The sequence below is a fragment of the Peromyscus maniculatus genome, chromosome 7 (genome assembly GCF_049852395.1).
Source record: "Peromyscus maniculatus bairdii isolate BWxNUB_F1_BW_parent chromosome 7, HU_Pman_BW_mat_3.1, whole genome shotgun sequence".
Taxonomy (NCBI): domain Eukaryota; kingdom Metazoa; phylum Chordata; class Mammalia; order Rodentia; family Cricetidae; genus Peromyscus; species Peromyscus maniculatus.
In genome coordinates, this window is record NC_134858.1 from 22861015 (window position 1) to 22878882 (window position 17868).

Here is a 17868-nt window from a genome sequence, read left to right on the forward strand (position 1 = left end):
GAGGTGGAAAGATTCTAAGAGCCATAGGTTGCTGGGGGAAGTCTTTCTGTATGCTGTGAATATATGTTGTTCCCATTAGTTAATAAATGAGCTGCTTTGGCCTGTGGCAAAGCAGCTTAGAGACAGGAGGGGAAATCCAAGCAGAGAGACAGAAAGAGAAAGGAGGAGTCTGGAGAGAGGCCAGCCTGCCACCCAAGGAGCAACATGCCAGCAGACCACAGAACACATGGCAAAACATAGATTAGTAGAAATGAGTTAATTCAAGAGCTAGCTAGCAAGAGTCCTGCCATAGGCCATACAGTTTGTAAATAATATAAGTCTCTCTTTGAGTGACTATTTTATAAGCAGCTGTGGGACTGCAGGGCCTGGCGGGACCAGAGAAACCTTCTGGCTACAGTGGGTGATGGATGACTCCAAGGAAACAGTGTCCTCTAGACACATAGCACTGATGCACACATGAACTCACAGAGACTGTGCAGCATGCACAGGGCCTGCATAGGTTCAAGCTAGACAGGGTCCCAGCACTAGAGGGAGTCCCAGCTTACTGCAGAAATGGCCAATTTAGTACAGGAGGAGAAAACACACAAGATGAGCCTGAAGTACCAGAACATGAGAAAGTGTCCAGAAGAGGCTTCTCAGTGGATGCAGGAGCCCATTGAAAGAGGTCCTCCTCATAAGCAAAGCTTGGGGGATTTAACAACAAAACAAAGCTGGAATTGGGTTAAAACCCCAAGTATAAGTAAGTAGAAGCAGTCCCAGTTGACACCAATAAATGACTAGGTAAAGAGGAGACAAGCTTCCCTGTGGGAGAATGGCTAATGATTTATGTAAACACACTACTCAGAGTGCAGTGAGCTTTCCGACTCCTGAAGTAAGTAAGAGCTGCACATACAGCCTATTTCCAAAGAGCCCCTGTGGAAGGAGGGCAAGAACAGCTTCCCAGGGGAGAAACTGACTCTTCAGCGAAGTAATCCAAGTCAGTGTTAATAGTGCTAAGTCATGCTGACGACATGTGTCTCAAATGTAATGAAAATGGCACTTGACTTCTGGGGAAAATGTCAGCACAATTCAAAATGAGGGACAACTCATAAAATATCTGACCCATACCTCCCAAAATGGACCAGGTCTTCAAAAACAAAATGGTCTGAGAGAGTTTTGAAGCTGTGAACACACTGAATAGTCAAGAGAAGGAAACTTACCAGGACATGCAAAGGATTCTGGAACAAAAATGGGACGTCCGCTCAAGAGCAAGGGTGTCTGAGAAAGAATAAGCTATAGTTTTAAAATAATGTATCAAAATGGGTTTATTATCTGCAACAACTGTCCCAAACTAACATAAGTGGGGCTAACAGGAGTGGATCAGCCAGGACTGTTATTTTTGTGACTTCACTGTAACTTTCCTAAAACTTCCAAAATTATAAGTTCAGATCTTAAGAGCTAAAGAATGATGTAAAAAAAAAAAAAAACAGCATTTAGCAATTAAGACCATCTTGATTCAGATATTTTCATTTTAGGCAATAATGATTAAATCCCTGTATTATGGAATTAATAATAAAAAAAAAACAGAAAACTCTCCCTAGAGAATTGCTAAATGAGGCATAAGGCATAGGATGGAGTCTCATTAAGCAAATGTTTAGCATATGAATAGATTTGTGCTATTAGAGAGGCTGTCTGATGTTTAAATGACTCTTGCCTGGAAAACAGTCATCCAGTTCCACCACCAGGAGACAGATCTGGGTGGAGACAGATCCTCAGACAGTTGCAATGACTGGCCAACTCCTCAGAAAGCATTTTATTTCTGGTGCGCCCCGTCTACAAATCCAACACCTTTGAGTCACCTGTATGAGAGTCATCTCTATTTTCTCTGTTTTTATGTTTATTTAAAATATTCTATAGTCATGGAAAGGTAAAATGTTATAATTTTATGTTACTTTCAAGTCTGAAATAATTTCAGATTTACAAAACATTACAAAAAAACTTTATTGAAAAAAACCCTGTATACCATTTACCCATCTTTTCAAAACGCTGATATTGAAGGTAGCCATCGTACAGTAGTCAAAGCCGTATGAACATTAAAGCATTAGGTGACAGGCTAAGCTGCAGGCTCTGTTCAATTGCTAACGGTTGTCCCACAAGCGCCCACCACCAAAGCTGCGCTTAGGAGCCCTGGCTCCTTCCGGCCTCCAATATCTGACAGGACAGTTCCCAGCCTTTGTCTCTCGTGACCTTGATCCTTCTGAGGAGACTAATAAACCATGGAAGCCCCCAGAGTGGTTCCATTGTACACACCTCTGCAGTTAGTTCCCAGGGTGTCCAGGAGGAGCTGGAGGAACCAGGTTTCCTTGCAGAAAGAATCTGCAATCACCAGCAAGCCCTCAAGCAGATGGGGGCAGGTGGGAACATGGCTGGTAGGAGCAGGCAGCACCTCCCCAACCCCTCACCCCCACCCTGGCTTACAGATAGAGGAATTCTTAAATCTCTCGTCTCTGAACACCTTCAACAGCACCAAGCTTCTAGCTACCTGGTTATCCCACCTCGTTCATTCACAAAACCCTCTAAGGGGGGTGAATGCCTAAGTTGACTCATCACACCTGATTAGAACCAGGAGTAACTAGTAACCAAGGCCTTCAATCTTCCTGGAGTTTTACATCAAGACCACATTACCAAGGTTAAGAGTTTCCTCTCTTAAGTAAATGCTTACTCATGCTAAGGTAAGGTAGTATCCTCCCTATCAGCGTCCCCAAGAGCTGAAAAACTTTGTCAATAGCATAGATCTATATGGTGCTACATCACCACCTAGTGTTCAGAGTAACACAGTGCAGCTATCTGCCCCTGCGGTTCCTGCCCATCACTGGGGGTGCAGCAATACACAAAGACTTGGCAAGTGTGCGCTCATTTCCGGTGTGACAAACCAGGTTCACCAGGGGAAAGCTCTGGAGTCTGACAATCCCTCCTTTCCTTTTACTGTGTGTGTGTGTGTGTGTGTGTGTGTGTGTGTGTGCGCGCGCATGTGTGTTTCGGTTACTGACCATTTCTAATACTTTTCTTTTCCTATAAATGCATGAGTGCTGAATCCATAGCAGGTCCCAAAAAGCATGTGTTCCTTCTTCTCTATACCAGCAGTCCTCAACCTGTGGGGTCACACATCAGATATACTTCCTATCAGATAGTTACAATTCACAACAGCAGCAAAATCAGTTGTGAAGTAGCATTGAAATAATTTTATGGTCAGGGGTCACCAAAACATGAGGAACTGTTCAAAGGGTCACAGCATTAGGAAGGGTGAGAACCACTGGTTTCTATTCTTTTCTAAACTAAAATCTTCCATGTCAATCTGAAATGATCAGAGGACACTTCATGAAAGGCATGAGATCTGACAGAAATAGCCGCACTCTAACTTCTGGGAGCCACTTGTGAGGGGAAGCAGGGACTCTGACAACCAATCGCCTTGTTGTGGACACCAGTTCCTTTGCCCTCACCCTCTCCTTTCTCCCACATCCTGAGTCTGGCTCCTCTGAGCAGCTCGAGGCCAGACAGGGCCCTAAGGCCCAGCTGCCTAACAGGCCGTGTTCTTCCCTAGTCCCCACGTGTGTGCTGCACACACCAGCTTCCGATCAGTTCTCCCTTGCTTCCTGGGTCTCTCCTCGTGCCCGTTTCTGTACTCTTACACTGACGGTGCTCTTTATCCAGACTGACGCCGTCTTTAGGCTGCAATGCTTGGTTCTCATGCACTTGACATAGGTTGGCATTGCTGTTTGGAGCAATCAAACATGTCTCCTCTCTGCTTCTATTTGATCTAGTTTCCTATTTCTCACTTTCAGCTGTTCTTTTGGATTATTTTCTATTATTCTTCCATTCTTGTGAACACACTATAGACATTGAAACATACCACTGTTGTCATTAGTGTATTCTTTCATGTTTGTGTGCAGGTGTATGCACACATGCATGTGGAGACTAGAAGTTAACCTTGAGAGTTGTCTACCTTGTTTTTAAGGCAGGGTCTCTCATTCGGGACCTTGGGTTCACTAATTAGTCTTAGCTAGCTATCAAGTGGCCCCAGGAATCCATTTGTCTCCACCTCCACACCACTGGGATTACAGGAACCTACTACAAGTTTTTTATGTGGGTGCTGGGCATCAACCTCAGGTCCCTTTGTTTTCATAGCAAGTACTTGACTGAGTTATCTTCAATGTATCATTAATTTTTTACTAAATTATTGAAAATATTATTCTCTCATACAATACATTCCAACCAGTTTCCCCTCCCTCCACTTTTCCTAGCCCACCCCTGCATCATTAATTTCTAATGCAAGTTAGCATCTTTAATGTTTTCAAGACAATTCAAGAATTTAGTACATGGTTTCTGAACTCTTATTTTTGATCTAATAAGTCTTCTAAAATTTCTACTCAGTATCCCAGCCCTTACACCAGCAAGTTCCAACCACTGTTCCCAGCTCTTGAACACTTACTTGTCTTTCTTTCTTGACAGCCCTGGGAACATGGAAATAGATGATTATACGAGGACTTTTCTTGTTTTCTCCACAAAAGGGTTGGTGTGAGACAAGCTCATCACAATTTTCTCAGAGCTAAGAACCCCCACAGGCCTTGTTTGCGTAACTGGCTAATTGAAAAGAGTGCAAGGTCTGAAGCAGAACAGAATGCTGGGGTATACTACCTTCATGATTTGGGGCAAGTTGTTTAACTAGATGTGTTCTCATGTGGAAAACAGAAGTAACAATGAACATTACCTTGAGTTGTTTTAAACATTTTAAAACGAAGGTACACTTAGCACACAGCAGGTGTGCTGGTTAGTGTCTTGTCGACTTGACAGGAGAAACCTCAACTGAGAAAATGCCTCCGTCAGACTACCTTCAGGCAAATCCGTAGGTTATTCTCTTGATTAGTGATTTGGAAGCACCCAGCCAATTGTGGGTGGTGCCACCCCTAGGCAGGTGATCCTGTGTGGTATAAAGCAAGCTGAGCAAGTCACGGGGAGCAAGCCAGTAGGCAGGCATCCTCCACAGTCTGTTTCAGTTCCTGCTTCCCGTTTCCGGCCTTGAGTTCATGCCCTGACTTCCCTTCATGATAGACTAAGTTTATCCTCTCCAAGTTGCTTTTGCTCATGGTGCTCATCACAACAATGAAAACATAACTAGGCAGCAGGAATATGGCGTATGTTTGAACACCAGCAATAGTTTTGAAACATTCTAGCTAGTCATTTTTATCATTGTGTAACTGGCCAGGATGGCCCAACAGCAGCTTTTCTGTGCGTCTTCCATGAGAACAACAGTTGGTGAAGACCATCCATATTCAGTTTGCCCACCTGCCTCTTGTGTAGCCTTGGCTTACTCAGGCACGAGCTCATTTTGTAAAGTAGGTCAGTAAGAGGAAGAGTCAGAACTCAGCAGTGGGATTGGGAAGCTTTGACAAGATAACTTCCAAACTGGTCTCCAAGACTGGGACCTCTGGGACATACCCGTAAGTGTAGAGAAAGGACAGCTGCACCCATGGGGGTTTGCTATAGACAGGTCTTCAGGGGGCTGCAGCCCCGCTGTGCTGGGCAAAGAGTTCTTCCCAAGAGTCCTGGCTAGGAAACAAGCCCGAAAGCCAGGAACAGAACAATGAGTGATGGCTCTGTGCTCTCTTTAAGAGGCCAACTCTTATAGGCTCCACAGAGGCCTTGAAGAAAAGGCTTGCACTACTCCATAACAGATACATTCAGGAAGCATTGTCATGGAATTCTGTTCTGTATAAATGTTTCTCAATGTCTAAATATTGGCACACCCAAGTATAATGTATGTGTGAGAAATGAGACACAATGAATATGCTTTGTACCCACCACATAGAAGTTGCCACCACCTTGAATCTGCAAGGCTAGCCCTTTCACCTGTGGAGATGAGCTGGCCCTACTGGCTTCCCAGACAACTTGCTAGTGAAGAACCCACTTGCCAGAGCCTGGTCCAGTTCTGCAACTCCAGTGCCAACCGTTCAAGATTCAACAGATGAGAATCTGCCTCACCATAGTCTACTAAAATGTGAGGTGGAAATCCAGTCTTAACTATGAGACAAAAACAAAAACAAAAACAAAAACAAAACAATTAGAAACTAGTTAGTACACTGAGCTGTGGGTCAAACTATGGAGCAAAGGTCTTCACCTCTCCAGCCCTCGGGCCTCTCTTTCCTGTTGCCCACACATAGACCCTTTCAGTGGAGAAAGCTTAATCCCTCTGTCGAGTGTAGAGAATATAAAGGCCTTGGAAGCACTCTAGAAAACATATCCTAGTTATCACTGGTCATGACTTGGCTTCAGACCAGTCTCTGGGCTTCCACATAGCCTCTTCTGCTATCTGAAAACCATCTTCAAGCACCATATAGGCTTCTCCAAAACACAGCTGACACTTGACTAGTTTTTTGGAGTTTTTTGTTTGTTTTTGTTTTTTTACCAAGACTTATTGAAAGTAAGGCTGATATGAAGAAATTAACAACATGGAGAAAATTATTAAAAATAGTAACATATTTACCATTTCTAGAACCCACAGTTGTACCTCTCTCAAGGCAAATCTGAGCAGCAGCCTCCTCCTGAGGCTCTGCCTGGCCTGAGACACAAGAAAGAGGCTCATTTCCCCCTGTAGGGTCCTCTGTAACACCTGACAACAGTAGCCCCAAAATGCTGCACCCTCGACAGATTCCACAGCTCTTTTCTCTAGCTCCCAACAGAAGGAAATAAACTTATCAAGAGTTTCAATAGCTCTCCATTCTTCTGCCACTACCCTGCAGGTCCTCAGGTTCAAACCCAAGGAGCATTTCTGTCAGTGTTAGACTGCCTGGAAACTAAGAAGTGCCCTTTAGAATGGCAGAAGGCCAAACTGACCCGGAAGACATTAACCCTTCCAAACACTTGTAAAATTTAAATATATTTTTGCAGGTCAATTAGTATTGAAGAACTTGAATAAATATCCCATAAGGCTATTTATCATAATTGACTTTTTATTTAAAAAATTACAGGGAGCAATTTCCAGCATATTTTATAAAAGTACTGCCATATCAAACATTTTATATCACTTAATTCCAATGAAGAGCTGCCTTTTATTTCTTTTAAGATACTAATTCCAACTGATGCGACATGTGTCCTTAAAATAGAAAGTTTCCATCATTTATTCAAATGTCAAAATTAAGATTTTTGAGAAGTTTATTGCTTTATGGGTGGGCAAGATGCTACTAGCACATTTTAGGTAAATAAACTTCTTTATTAAAAACTATGAGGTCATTTCTGTTTAAAACTTTCAGGATAATTCACAGAAAATAGATATATTTTTCAAAGGATACATTGAAGGGCTGGCCGTCTAGCTATGGACATTTAAAGGTGTAGCAGCTCTTTAAAGAAACAACACACAGTGGTTCTGCTTGGCGCACTACACATAATTGAAATGAATAAAACTGGAAGACCAGTACTGTTATGCTATGTTCTGTTAGGATCTTTAAACAAACAAAAAAAAAATCACACGCTTAGTAGTCCATTTGTGCTTAAAATATTCATATGCGTGAGAAGCTTAAAGAAAAGACCTCTGTACATGATCATCAAAAGAAAGTTATACATTTTTTTTTTTTTTTGAAATTGCACTGTTATTTAAACCACTTTTCTAAAGTCAAACCCTCCTTTGCAGCTGGCACAGTTTTTCAGGTCTAATTGGCAACTTGGGGAGGCCCCTCTGGTATTAGTGAAGTAAAAAAAGTGGTGATAAAGGACCAAGCTGAAGCCATTAAGCCGGGCCTGTGGACTGCACTGGCATCTTCACCTGCATCTTCTCCACTCTCGTCTTCAAGTCCATCATCCATAAGACGCTCCTTTTGAACAACATAAACAGTCCTGAGTAACCGGTACCACAAACGCAAACTTACAGTAGCACAGGGGAGAGCTAAATATTTTCCATAGCAAGAAAAAATCTAAGTGTGCAGGAAAAAAGTTAGATCTGGGGTAATTAGAAGTCATTGTGAAGTCTAAAATTAATCATTTCTGTAGTGTGTAAACAACTGCCAATAAAATGAATTCTTACTCAGGCATAGTATCTCTCAAGACTATTTTTAGAAAGATACTAATCCTTCCCACTTATTCTAACAGAGGATATGACTGACTCAGCATTACATGCTAAATTCCCCAGATGAAACCACCACCAGTTTCTACATCAGCTTTTCTTTGTGTGCCTCGGGTATCTGCAAAGCATCCAAGAGTCTATCGCCATTTCTGTCCCATATAGGACTAAGGACTATCTACCTGTAAAATCCACGCAAAAGCCAATAACCTACCATTTCTTCAAGTTCTAGATTGTTTGCATTTTGCCCATCGTTGTTAACGTCCACATTGTTAGGAACCTGTTGCTGACCGCCTTCTTGCCTGAAAGGGAACCATCCAGCCTGGTGTCTGTTCAGCAAAATAGAGAAAATAAGCCACAATCACTTGTGTTTTCAATACTATAAAACAGAGTCCCTCAGGGAAAACTACTGGAGGCGTTGTAATAAATGATAAAAACAAGTATCTTACTTCAAGTCAGTGGATTTCTAAAGGTAATAACAGCAGAACAAAATTCAATTCAAATCCACAAGCCTATCTTGGATATAACTGGCTCAAAGTGACACATTAAATCACAAAATCTTTTGGAGCTTTTTTCAAAATGAAATATAACTAGATACATTTCTTTGCCACTTGACTTAGTATTAATAAATGTAACTTAAAAGTACATCCTTATGATAACATTTATCATATATTTGAGTTCTAAATAACTGAAAGTCTATGAATCATTGAATTAATAATTTACATAAAATACAAGAAACAAATATTCTGCTTTTAAACAATTCTGATAAATATTCTTACACAATACCTCTGCCATTACTTTTGACTAGCATCAACATGCTGGATAGCTGAAGGCCAATATTAAAAACCCTTCATTCTAACTAACTACATTATGCTAGACTCTGTGATAAACTGTTTTAGAAAGCATTAAAAGAAACCACAAACAGTTAATACCCATCACTCACAAATAAACCAGCAGCATGGCTCCCATTACCATGATAAACCGACTAAAAGAGGAGTAGAAGTATACGATGCTGAGCAGCACTGCAGCCCGCGAGAATGTGTACACCCAGTCTAGCCAGTCACGGTTGAAGTCCTCCTCGTTCAGCACTGGTCCCCCCTGCGCGTTCATTTGGACATTCTCATTCATGGGCCCGTTGTCTTGGGCTACTAGGTTGGGAGCTGGTGGAGGCTCTTCTCCAGGAACATGTGCCAAGTTTAGAGGTGGTGATGCAGTAGGCTGGGCTGGGCTGGCACTTGATGTGGCCTGAGCTGTAACTGCAGCTTGACTGAAATATTCACCAAAATATTAAAAGAAAAAAAAAAACTTTACCATACTATGCATTTTTTAAATGTCTTAGGTATTGTAAAAATTTTTGTAACCCTAATCTTGAGTATCACATTCTTGCTCTGTGTTTCTTAGGAAGCAGTTTCCAGTGGAATAGTGAGGCTAAGATTAGTACATTCTCTTAGCCTGGTCGCCTAAGACTACAGCAGAGAAGAAGAAGAAATAATAATGGCTATGTTCATGTTCTGGTAAATCAGCTTACAAGCTGATAGTAACTATAAAACTTTCAGTTAATGGCTCTTTTTATTATTCTACATGGGGTGAACACCTCAAAGCCACACTGTGACATACTTGTCTACATATGGGTTTAAACATTAAATGAATCTTGGATAATCACTCAACTCCAATCCTAGTTTTCTGGCAACTCCATTTGAGGATTATTGGTTTCTGTCACCTGAGAAAGAACGGTGTCCTCTACAGTGCTGACAACGTGATTGTGCAAGTCAGAACAGGGATAGCAAGATGGCTCAGTCGGTCCTGGAACTCACACAGTGGAAGAAGAGAAATAACTCCATAAGCTGCCCTCTGCTTCTACGTGTGACACAGTATGCATGTGGGTACACACATGCATATACACACACACACACACACACACACACACACACACACACACGCACAATAAAAATATGTAATTTTAAGAAATTTCATTTTTTAAGAAAGAAAAAGGACTGGGGTTTGTAATTCAGTGAATACAGTACCAACCTACCATACACAAAAGTGAGTCCTGGGCTCCATGCCTAGCACACATGACACTCGTATGGTAGCATGCCTGTGCCTACAGTCCAGGACTAGGGAGGTGGGGGCTCTAGGAGCAACAGTTCAAGGCCATCTTTGGCTAAATAGCCATTTTGAGGCCAACCTGGGCTACATGAGTCCCTGTCTCACAGAGAAAAATAAAGTCAGAATAAATTGTTTATTACAGGATTCCCAAAACACAAAACATGGCTAGGATTTGTTTTTAAAATATAACAAGGAAAAGGAAAAGTTGTAGACTAAGATTGACATGATTTTGTAACTACTGAAGCTGAAACACAGGTACACGGGGATTTGTTTTACTATTTTGTATTTTGTTTTACTATTAAGTATTTTTAAATGCTTAAATTAATAAAGTTAGTCAACATAGCTAGTGAAAATTAAGGAAATGTTCCATGGGCTATAAATTCATATTTAAACCAATGGGCTAATACCTTGTTTCTAAAGAAGCGTTTTGTTTCTAAAACATTTCTTATCTCATGACTGTTCTGATACACAGGCAAGCTATTTTAAAGCTAAGAACCTGAGACTCAAAAGTTAAATGACGTACACAAGGTAATGACTCAGCAGTAAGCTATAGCAGAGTCCCACTCCTTTTATGCGGTTCTCATGGAGGTCACAAACAGAACAAAAGGTGTAAGGCAGAGTACTAAACACAGAGTCATCCCTGAAAGACAGCTGTCACCATGACACTATAAAAGTACAGTCTCCCGGAAGCCAGTAAAGTTTATGAACGAACATTAGCATAAGAGGTTCATTGAGCAGGTGCGCTTGGTACAGGGATATTTATATATCCTTCAGGCTGGAGGCAAGAAAGTCAGTAGACATTTGGAGCAAAAAAATAAAATAAAATGCCTGATGCAATACTGTTTGAAGTAGGATAAGGTTATAGTATGGGATAGAAAAGAAGGCTAATGTGAAGTAGATCTAGCTGAAATTTTGGAAGCAGGATTCAAAGAAAGAGCAGTTCAATTATATCATTTTTTGTAGGGTACTGGGTTCAGGATAGCAGAAGCTAGAATCTAAATGGTTAAGGCCAAGAGAGCTCTTGACAACTAACAAGGGAAGTCAGAAGGAAAAAGCATTTAAAGACTGGAGGAGCCAAAGTTGATATGTTCTGAACTTAGAACAAAAGCAATTACTCCACAGTCTGGAAGGGGAGAAGGTAAAGAGTGGGAGTCCGCAACTGCAGTCCAGAAGACAGACATCTAAGAGCACTGCCCATGGCAGATTCCGGGGTCAGCAGGCACACAGCAGCCAGGTCAACCTGCCAAACTGAGCCAAGACTGTTACTGCTAAAAAGAAGGGGAGAAAATGATGGTAAGAGAAAGAGGAGGAGAAGGAAAACAGGAGCAAACACACCAGCAGAGGACAGGAAACGGCAGCAGCTGGACAGTGTGGGTGAGTGCACAGGATGAGGAAGAACGGGAGAACACAGCAGAGACATGACTCAGTATGGGACAGACGCCTAGTTCCTCTGCACAGTCCGGAATGAGGGCAGTGACCATCCGTGCCACCTGGGCCCGACACTTCCTATGGCCCCTTTTCCTTTGACGTTTTGTCTCCTTGTAGAGCTGCAGCCTTTCAGGGAAACTCTCTTCTTAGACTTCTATATTATGTTTAAAAAGTATCTGAATATTGCTAAATAAAATCAGGGCCAAGAAGAAGGGGCTAAGAACAGGCTTACTGATGTAAAATGGAGGGAAATGCCAAGTAATTTGAAATAAGTATCTTCTGAGAAGTTTATAAATTCCTTCTCAGTAATTCTAAAGTAACCGAGTAATGACAGCAGCAGATGCAACCCCAAAGCAACTTCGTTAGGGTAAGAGAACATTAAGTCATCAACAGAGTAGCTAAAACAAGGACTCAGACAGACTTACTATTGCATATAATACTGATGAGCATACATCTGCTGCCACCACAGCATCTGCAGTGGGCTGAGAGCAGGGTACACTGGGAACCCCGGTGGCACAGCTTGCCCAGGAAACTGGTGGTCCACATTTCTGCAATAAAGAATAAACAAAGCCTTTTAATGTGTCAAAAGCTAAACAGCATTCCTCTGAATTATTTATGGACCATAAGTCAATCACTGACAGGGCATTTTTAAATCTTACTATAAAACACTGATTTTTCAACATTCTTCAAATAACACAATATGCCTTACCTAAGTTGGCCCTGGACCCAGGTATATAACAAAATAAGTCATCCACAAAATATGGAGCAAGCGTGAACAAAGCCAAAAATACTTTGACTTTTAAGTACATTCTCCTTAAGAATCAAAGCTATAGCTGGGCAGTGTTGGCGCACACCTTTAATCCCAGCGCTAGGGAGGCGGAAGCAGGGAGATCTCTGTGAGTTCAAGACCAGCCTGGTCTACAGAGTGAGTTCCAGGACTGCCCAGGCTGTTACATAGAGAAACCCTATCTCAGGAAAAAAAAAAAAAGATCAAAGCTATAAAATAAACTTTAGGTCACAACCAAGTAGTAAAATGTTATTAAAGATACAGTAGGCAATTTTAAATACAAAATTTTCAAATATAAACTGTCCTTTAAAGAGCCAAAAGTGAAATATACTTCTGAATTTTTAAAAATAAGTTAAAATTCTATTAATTCAGTAAAACTTTTGGAAAGTCATCATTAACTTCCCAATGCTTCGGATTCCATCATTTTTAAATGGATTCTTCCTCAAAATGTTGTTACTCTATTCAACAAACACTAGTGTTGTGGTTTAAATATAAAGTGTCCCAGGCAGTTTTTGGGGTTAGGGAGAAACCTGGTGCCAGCGAAACTGCCAGGAATTCACAAGGATGATCCCAGCTAAGACTCCTAGCAATAGTGGAGAGGGTGCCTGGACTGGCTTTCTCCTATAATCAGATTGGTGACAACCCTAATTGTCATCATAGAGCCATCATCCAGTAACTGATGGAAGCAGATGCAGAGATTCACAGCCAAGCACTGGACTGAGCTCCTGAGTCCTCCTGAAGAAAGGGAGGAGGGACAAGCCAGGGGTGTCAAAGTGGTGATACAGGAACCCACAAAGACAGCTGACCTGAGCTTATGGGAGCACAGACTCTGGACCAACAGTTAGGGAGCCTACTGGGACTGACCTTGGGCCCCTGCATGTGTGTGACAGTTTGGTCTGTTTGTAAGGCTCCTAGCAGTGTCCCTGGCGCTTAGCTGGCTTTTGGGAACCTGTTCCTCATGCTGGATTACCTCAACCCAGCCTTTATGCAGGAGGAGGGCTTTGGTCCTACCTCAACTTAATGTGCCATGCTTTGTTCAAGCCCATGGGAGGTCTGCCCTTTCTGAATGGAGACTGAGAAGTGGATGGGAAGGGGGGTATATGGAATTGGGGACAGGGGGAATGAGAGAAGAGGAGGGAGGGTGCAGGGAAAAGGGGCCAGCCAAAGAAACCCACCCATGCCCTGATTCTGAAACCAGTGCCAAAGAAACTCCCTAGAATCAGAGTCAGTGAAAGAAATATGTCCTGGCCTTAGAAGCCAAAAAGCTGAAAAGGGCCAGTGAAAGAAACACAGTTTGGTCCTAAAATCAGAGCCATCTCTTGGATTTGAACCAATGAAACCAATCAATCCCTGAGCAGGAAAACTAACCAATCCCTGAGCAGAAAATCTCCCTGGAGAAACTCTGTCCCTAAGAAGCCCTATATTAGCCTTTCTGCCTGTTCAGTTGTAGGCTGTGCTTTCCTACCCTGGCAGAGGCAGCCACTCTCCTGGACTCCTCCTTCCCAAATCTCTTTCTCAAAAGAGTCTTGGGTGAAGAAGACTATTGCAGCTCCAGGTATAGCCTGACTTCCCGAACAGTCAGTATACCATCTCCTCCAGAGCTGTAACACTCACTTACAGAGGAGAAACTGTGGTCAATATGTAAAATAAATGAAAAAATGTAACTAAATATAATAAAAATTTTAAAAAATGTCCCAGGCAGCTCATGTGTTTGAACACTTGGTCCCCTGCTGGTGGCACTGTTTTAGAAAGTTATGGACCCCTTAGAAGATGCAGTCTTGCAGAAGAAAGTGAGTTGGGGGTGAGACCTTGAAGTTGAATAGCCCAGCCCCACTTCCTGTACTTCCTGTGTTTCCTGACCCACTGCAACCAGCTAACCCACACTTCTGAGACCATGCCTTCTCCGCCATGATGGGCTGTATCCCTTCAACTGCGAGCCAAACTAAACTCCTCCTCCCATAACTGTTTGTCCAATGTTTGGTCATAACAAAGAAGAAAGTTACAGTGAGCCAGCTTTGCTTTTATTAACCATCCCTTAAATAAGACTATGACCCCAAAATACAATGTAATATAAGACAGCAATAAAATGGCTCCTAATGACATTCTGCTATACTCATAGATCAGTGCCTTGTTCAGCCATCACCAGAGAAACTTCCTCCAGCAGTAGATGGGAACAAACACAGAGAGAGACCCACAACAAACTGCAGAGAGGGAGACCATGGCACTCAGTCCTAAATGGGATGTCTTCATCAAATCCCTCCCTTCAGGGCTCAGGGAACCCTGCAGAAGAGGAGGTAGGAAGAGTGTTAGAGCAGAGGGGATGGAGAACACCATGGAAACAAGGCTTTACAAACACCAGGACTGACACACACAAGGACTCACACAGTCCCTACATGGTTCTAACCCAAATGAGGTCCAGTGCTGGGAGGGAAAGTGGACACAAGCCCCCACTCCTAACCCAGAAGTTGTCTTCTACAACTGAAAACCACTCAGTGAAAACTTAGTTTTCTCCACTGGAGCCCACTGGGTGTTCAAACAACTCTTAATGCCAGGCCCCATGCCCAGCAATAGAGTGCCAACACAAAGAGAACCCAATGGTATTTTGGAGGTTCCTTGTTTCACAATGCTTTGTCTGGGCATTGTATTTAATTTTTTCTTTCTTTTTTTCCTATATATTGCAGTTTCTAGTGTTGTGTTTTTATAGAATTTGTATGTGTGTGAATGCATGAGTCTCTGCATCTCTATGTGCTTCTTATGGTTTTTCTTTGGTAGTTTTCCTGGTAGTTTGTTTGCTTCATCCTATTCCAGTTTGCTTGTTGTTGTTGTTGTTGTTGTTATTATTATTATTATTATTTAGATGCCCATTTGTATTACTATGTCACACAAAAAGAAAGATGTGTAGATTTGGGTGGGTGGGAAGTAGAAGAGGACCAGGGAAGAGTTGGAAGAAGAGAAATTGTGATAAGAATATATTGCATGAAAACTGTAAATCTATTTTCAATTTTCAAAAAGACTCAGAGATATGTATATAAATCAAAACAACTATGGGGTACATACACAAGTAAACACAACATTTGTAAATATGTTGTGTTGTCTTTTGTTTGTGCGTGTGTGTATGTGTGCACATTTGTTCATGTAGCATGTACATATGTGTAGGTGCACAAGCATATGTGTATGTCTGAATGTAGAGGCCAAAGGTCAATGTTGGGTGCCTTACCCTATTGCTCTCTACCTCACTTTTTTGAAAAGAGGCTTTCACTGAGCCTGGAGCTCACCAATTCATCCAGAGTAGCTGAGTAGCCAGCTCCGGGGGATCTACTCATCTCTACCACCACCTTTCCTAGCCACACTCCCAAAGCTGGGCCTGGCTTTTATGTAGGTGCAAGGGATCTAATCCAATTTTCTCAGTCTTGAAAACTACAGGTGGCTACTTTTTCTTTTTCTTTTTTTTTAACCTTTTCTTCCCTTGATCTTGGAGAGAAAAAAAATCCAGTGTTCTCATTGTGAAATTGATATAATAAATATGTTTAAAATTATATTTCTTATTAATGGTAGAAATTTATGAAGTTCTATTTCCAGGTGGATGACCCCTACAACTGGAATACTAATAAAATTTAAAATATGCCTATAACACTTTAGCCTTCCCAAACTGTTCTAAACTGTCTCTACAATCAACAATTCCTAACGTATGTGTAGTCTTTATTTAGAATATAAATGTGTTATAATGTGTTATATTTAATGTTATATTTAGAATATAATGTGTTAGTTATTCTTATCTCAGTCTGGGAAGATCAAACTAATGCCAGCCTAAATCAAAATTCACTATGGAGAAAAGGAGACTTAAGAGCTGGAAGGATGCATTACTGGTTAAGTGCTCGCTGCACAGGTATGAGGATCTTGATCCCTAGCACCCACATCAAACATTGGGAATGAGCTGGGTGGTGGAGGCACATGCCTTTGGAGAGGCAGAGGCAAGTGGGATTGCTTTATTTATCCTTGAACTCTGTGAATTCAAGGTCAGATCTACAGAGTAAGTTCCAGGACAGCCAGGGCTACAACCCTGTCTTGGGGAAGTTGGAGAGCTAAGAACAGTGGTGAATCTGTGTCAGAATCAGAAGCAGAGACAAGTGGATCCCTGGCTTTCTCTGGTCAGCCTTAGGACACACTGAGAGATCCTATCTGAAAATTCAAGGTGGATGGCTCCTGATGAGCAACACCTGAAGTTGACCTCTAGCCTCCACATTGTATACAAACAGACTTTCGGTGAGGACCAAAGGCTCTCTCCTCCATCAGGTACTCTGTAATATATTGAGATTGCATGGGTGCAGCTTCCCTGTTAGACACAGACGACACGATCTCAAAGCAGATGCCCTGGGCCTCTGGCTCTTACAGTCTTCCTGCCCCTCTTCCACAGTATTTCCTGAGCCTTAGTCATGGGGGTTGTATTACAGAAATATCAACTGGGGCTGAGAAACTCGGGTTAGTTTCTCTGCATACTGACTAGTTGTAGATTTCTGTAATGGTCTCTATCTGATGAAAAACAAAAAACAAAAAACAAAAAACAAAAGTAGCTTTTTTGAGGAGAGTTGAGTGCTAAACTTACCTGTGGATGTAAGCATAAGTATTTAGAATACAGTTAGAAATTACATTGGTTTAAGAAAGTAACAGTAGTAGGTTCTCCTTTAGGGTCCATGTTTTCACCAGTCACAGGTAATGGGCTACGTTTATGTACCAGGCATGAATAGTTCAATGAGACAGTTGGTGGTCACCCCTAAGCTATAAGTGCCATTCACTATCGCACCTTTAGAGACAGCTTGCCATTCTGATCACTGTCATGGTTCAGAGGCATTAAGGCCGGTTAGATTACTGACTGCCATTCTTCCTCGACAATTTGCATTGCACAGCTCCTCTGATTCTCTGAAAACTAGTCCTCAAGGAGGAGGCTTCCAGGTCTGATCCAGCTCAATTCCACCAAGTCCTATGTGCAAAGCCTGTGCTATCTTCAACATTAGCCTATTACCTTCAGTTCTAGAAGGCAAGCAAGGGCAAATGGCAATAGCCTATATTGTTTTGAGTCTCTTGGGTTCCTCTAATAAATAATGAATGGGAGGTTATGCCTTGCACTGGGCTCTTTGTTAGACAGACTCTATAGCTTTTAGGGGTTGGGAAGACTGTCAAGTAGCATACCTTCATTTTAAAAACAGAGATATGCTCTTCACATCTTTTTTTTTTTTTTTTTTTTTTTTGGTTTTTCAAAACAGGGTTTCTCTGTGTAGCTTTGCACCTTTCCTGGGACTCACTTTGTAGCCCAGGTTGGCCTCGAACTCACAGAGATCCACCTGCCTCTGCCTCACGACTGCTAGGATTAAAGACATGCACCCCCACCTCCCGGCCTGCCCTTCACATCTTGAAATCAGTCATGGTAGGAGTTTTTATGTCATAGGAATGAGAAAATTGA

The 17868-nt window shown here is 41.9% G+C and overlaps 1 protein-coding gene and 1 long non-coding RNA gene across 3 annotated transcripts in view; both read right to left on the reverse strand.

Annotated features, from left to right (window-relative positions):
- Positions 1-6059, reverse strand: part of LOC121830773 (uncharacterized) — a 44407-nt gene extending 38348 nt beyond the window's left edge. The window contains exon 1 of one of the 2 annotated variants that reach the window (XR_013052657.1): positions 5945-6059. This is a non-coding gene — a long non-coding RNA (uncharacterized LOC121830773). Of the gene's footprint in view, positions 1-5886 lie in introns of both variants that reach the window. The other variant, XR_013052658.1, reaches the window with a different exon arrangement.
- Positions 6060-6968: 909 nt separating this feature from the next.
- The window catches only part of Herpud2 (HERPUD family member 2), a 41827-nt gene continuing 30927 nt past the window's right edge, over positions 6969-17868 (reverse strand). The window contains exons 5-8 of the mRNA XM_006991678.3: positions 12049-12171; positions 9033-9356; positions 8304-8418; positions 6969-7844 (exon numbers count right to left, since the gene is read on the reverse strand). Of these exons, the coding sequence (XP_006991740.1) occupies positions 7683-7844; positions 8304-8418; positions 9033-9356; positions 12049-12171 (724 nt within the window). The 3' untranslated portion in view covers positions 6969-7682. The remainder of the gene's footprint in view (positions 7845-8303; positions 8419-9032; positions 9357-12048; positions 12172-17868) is intronic.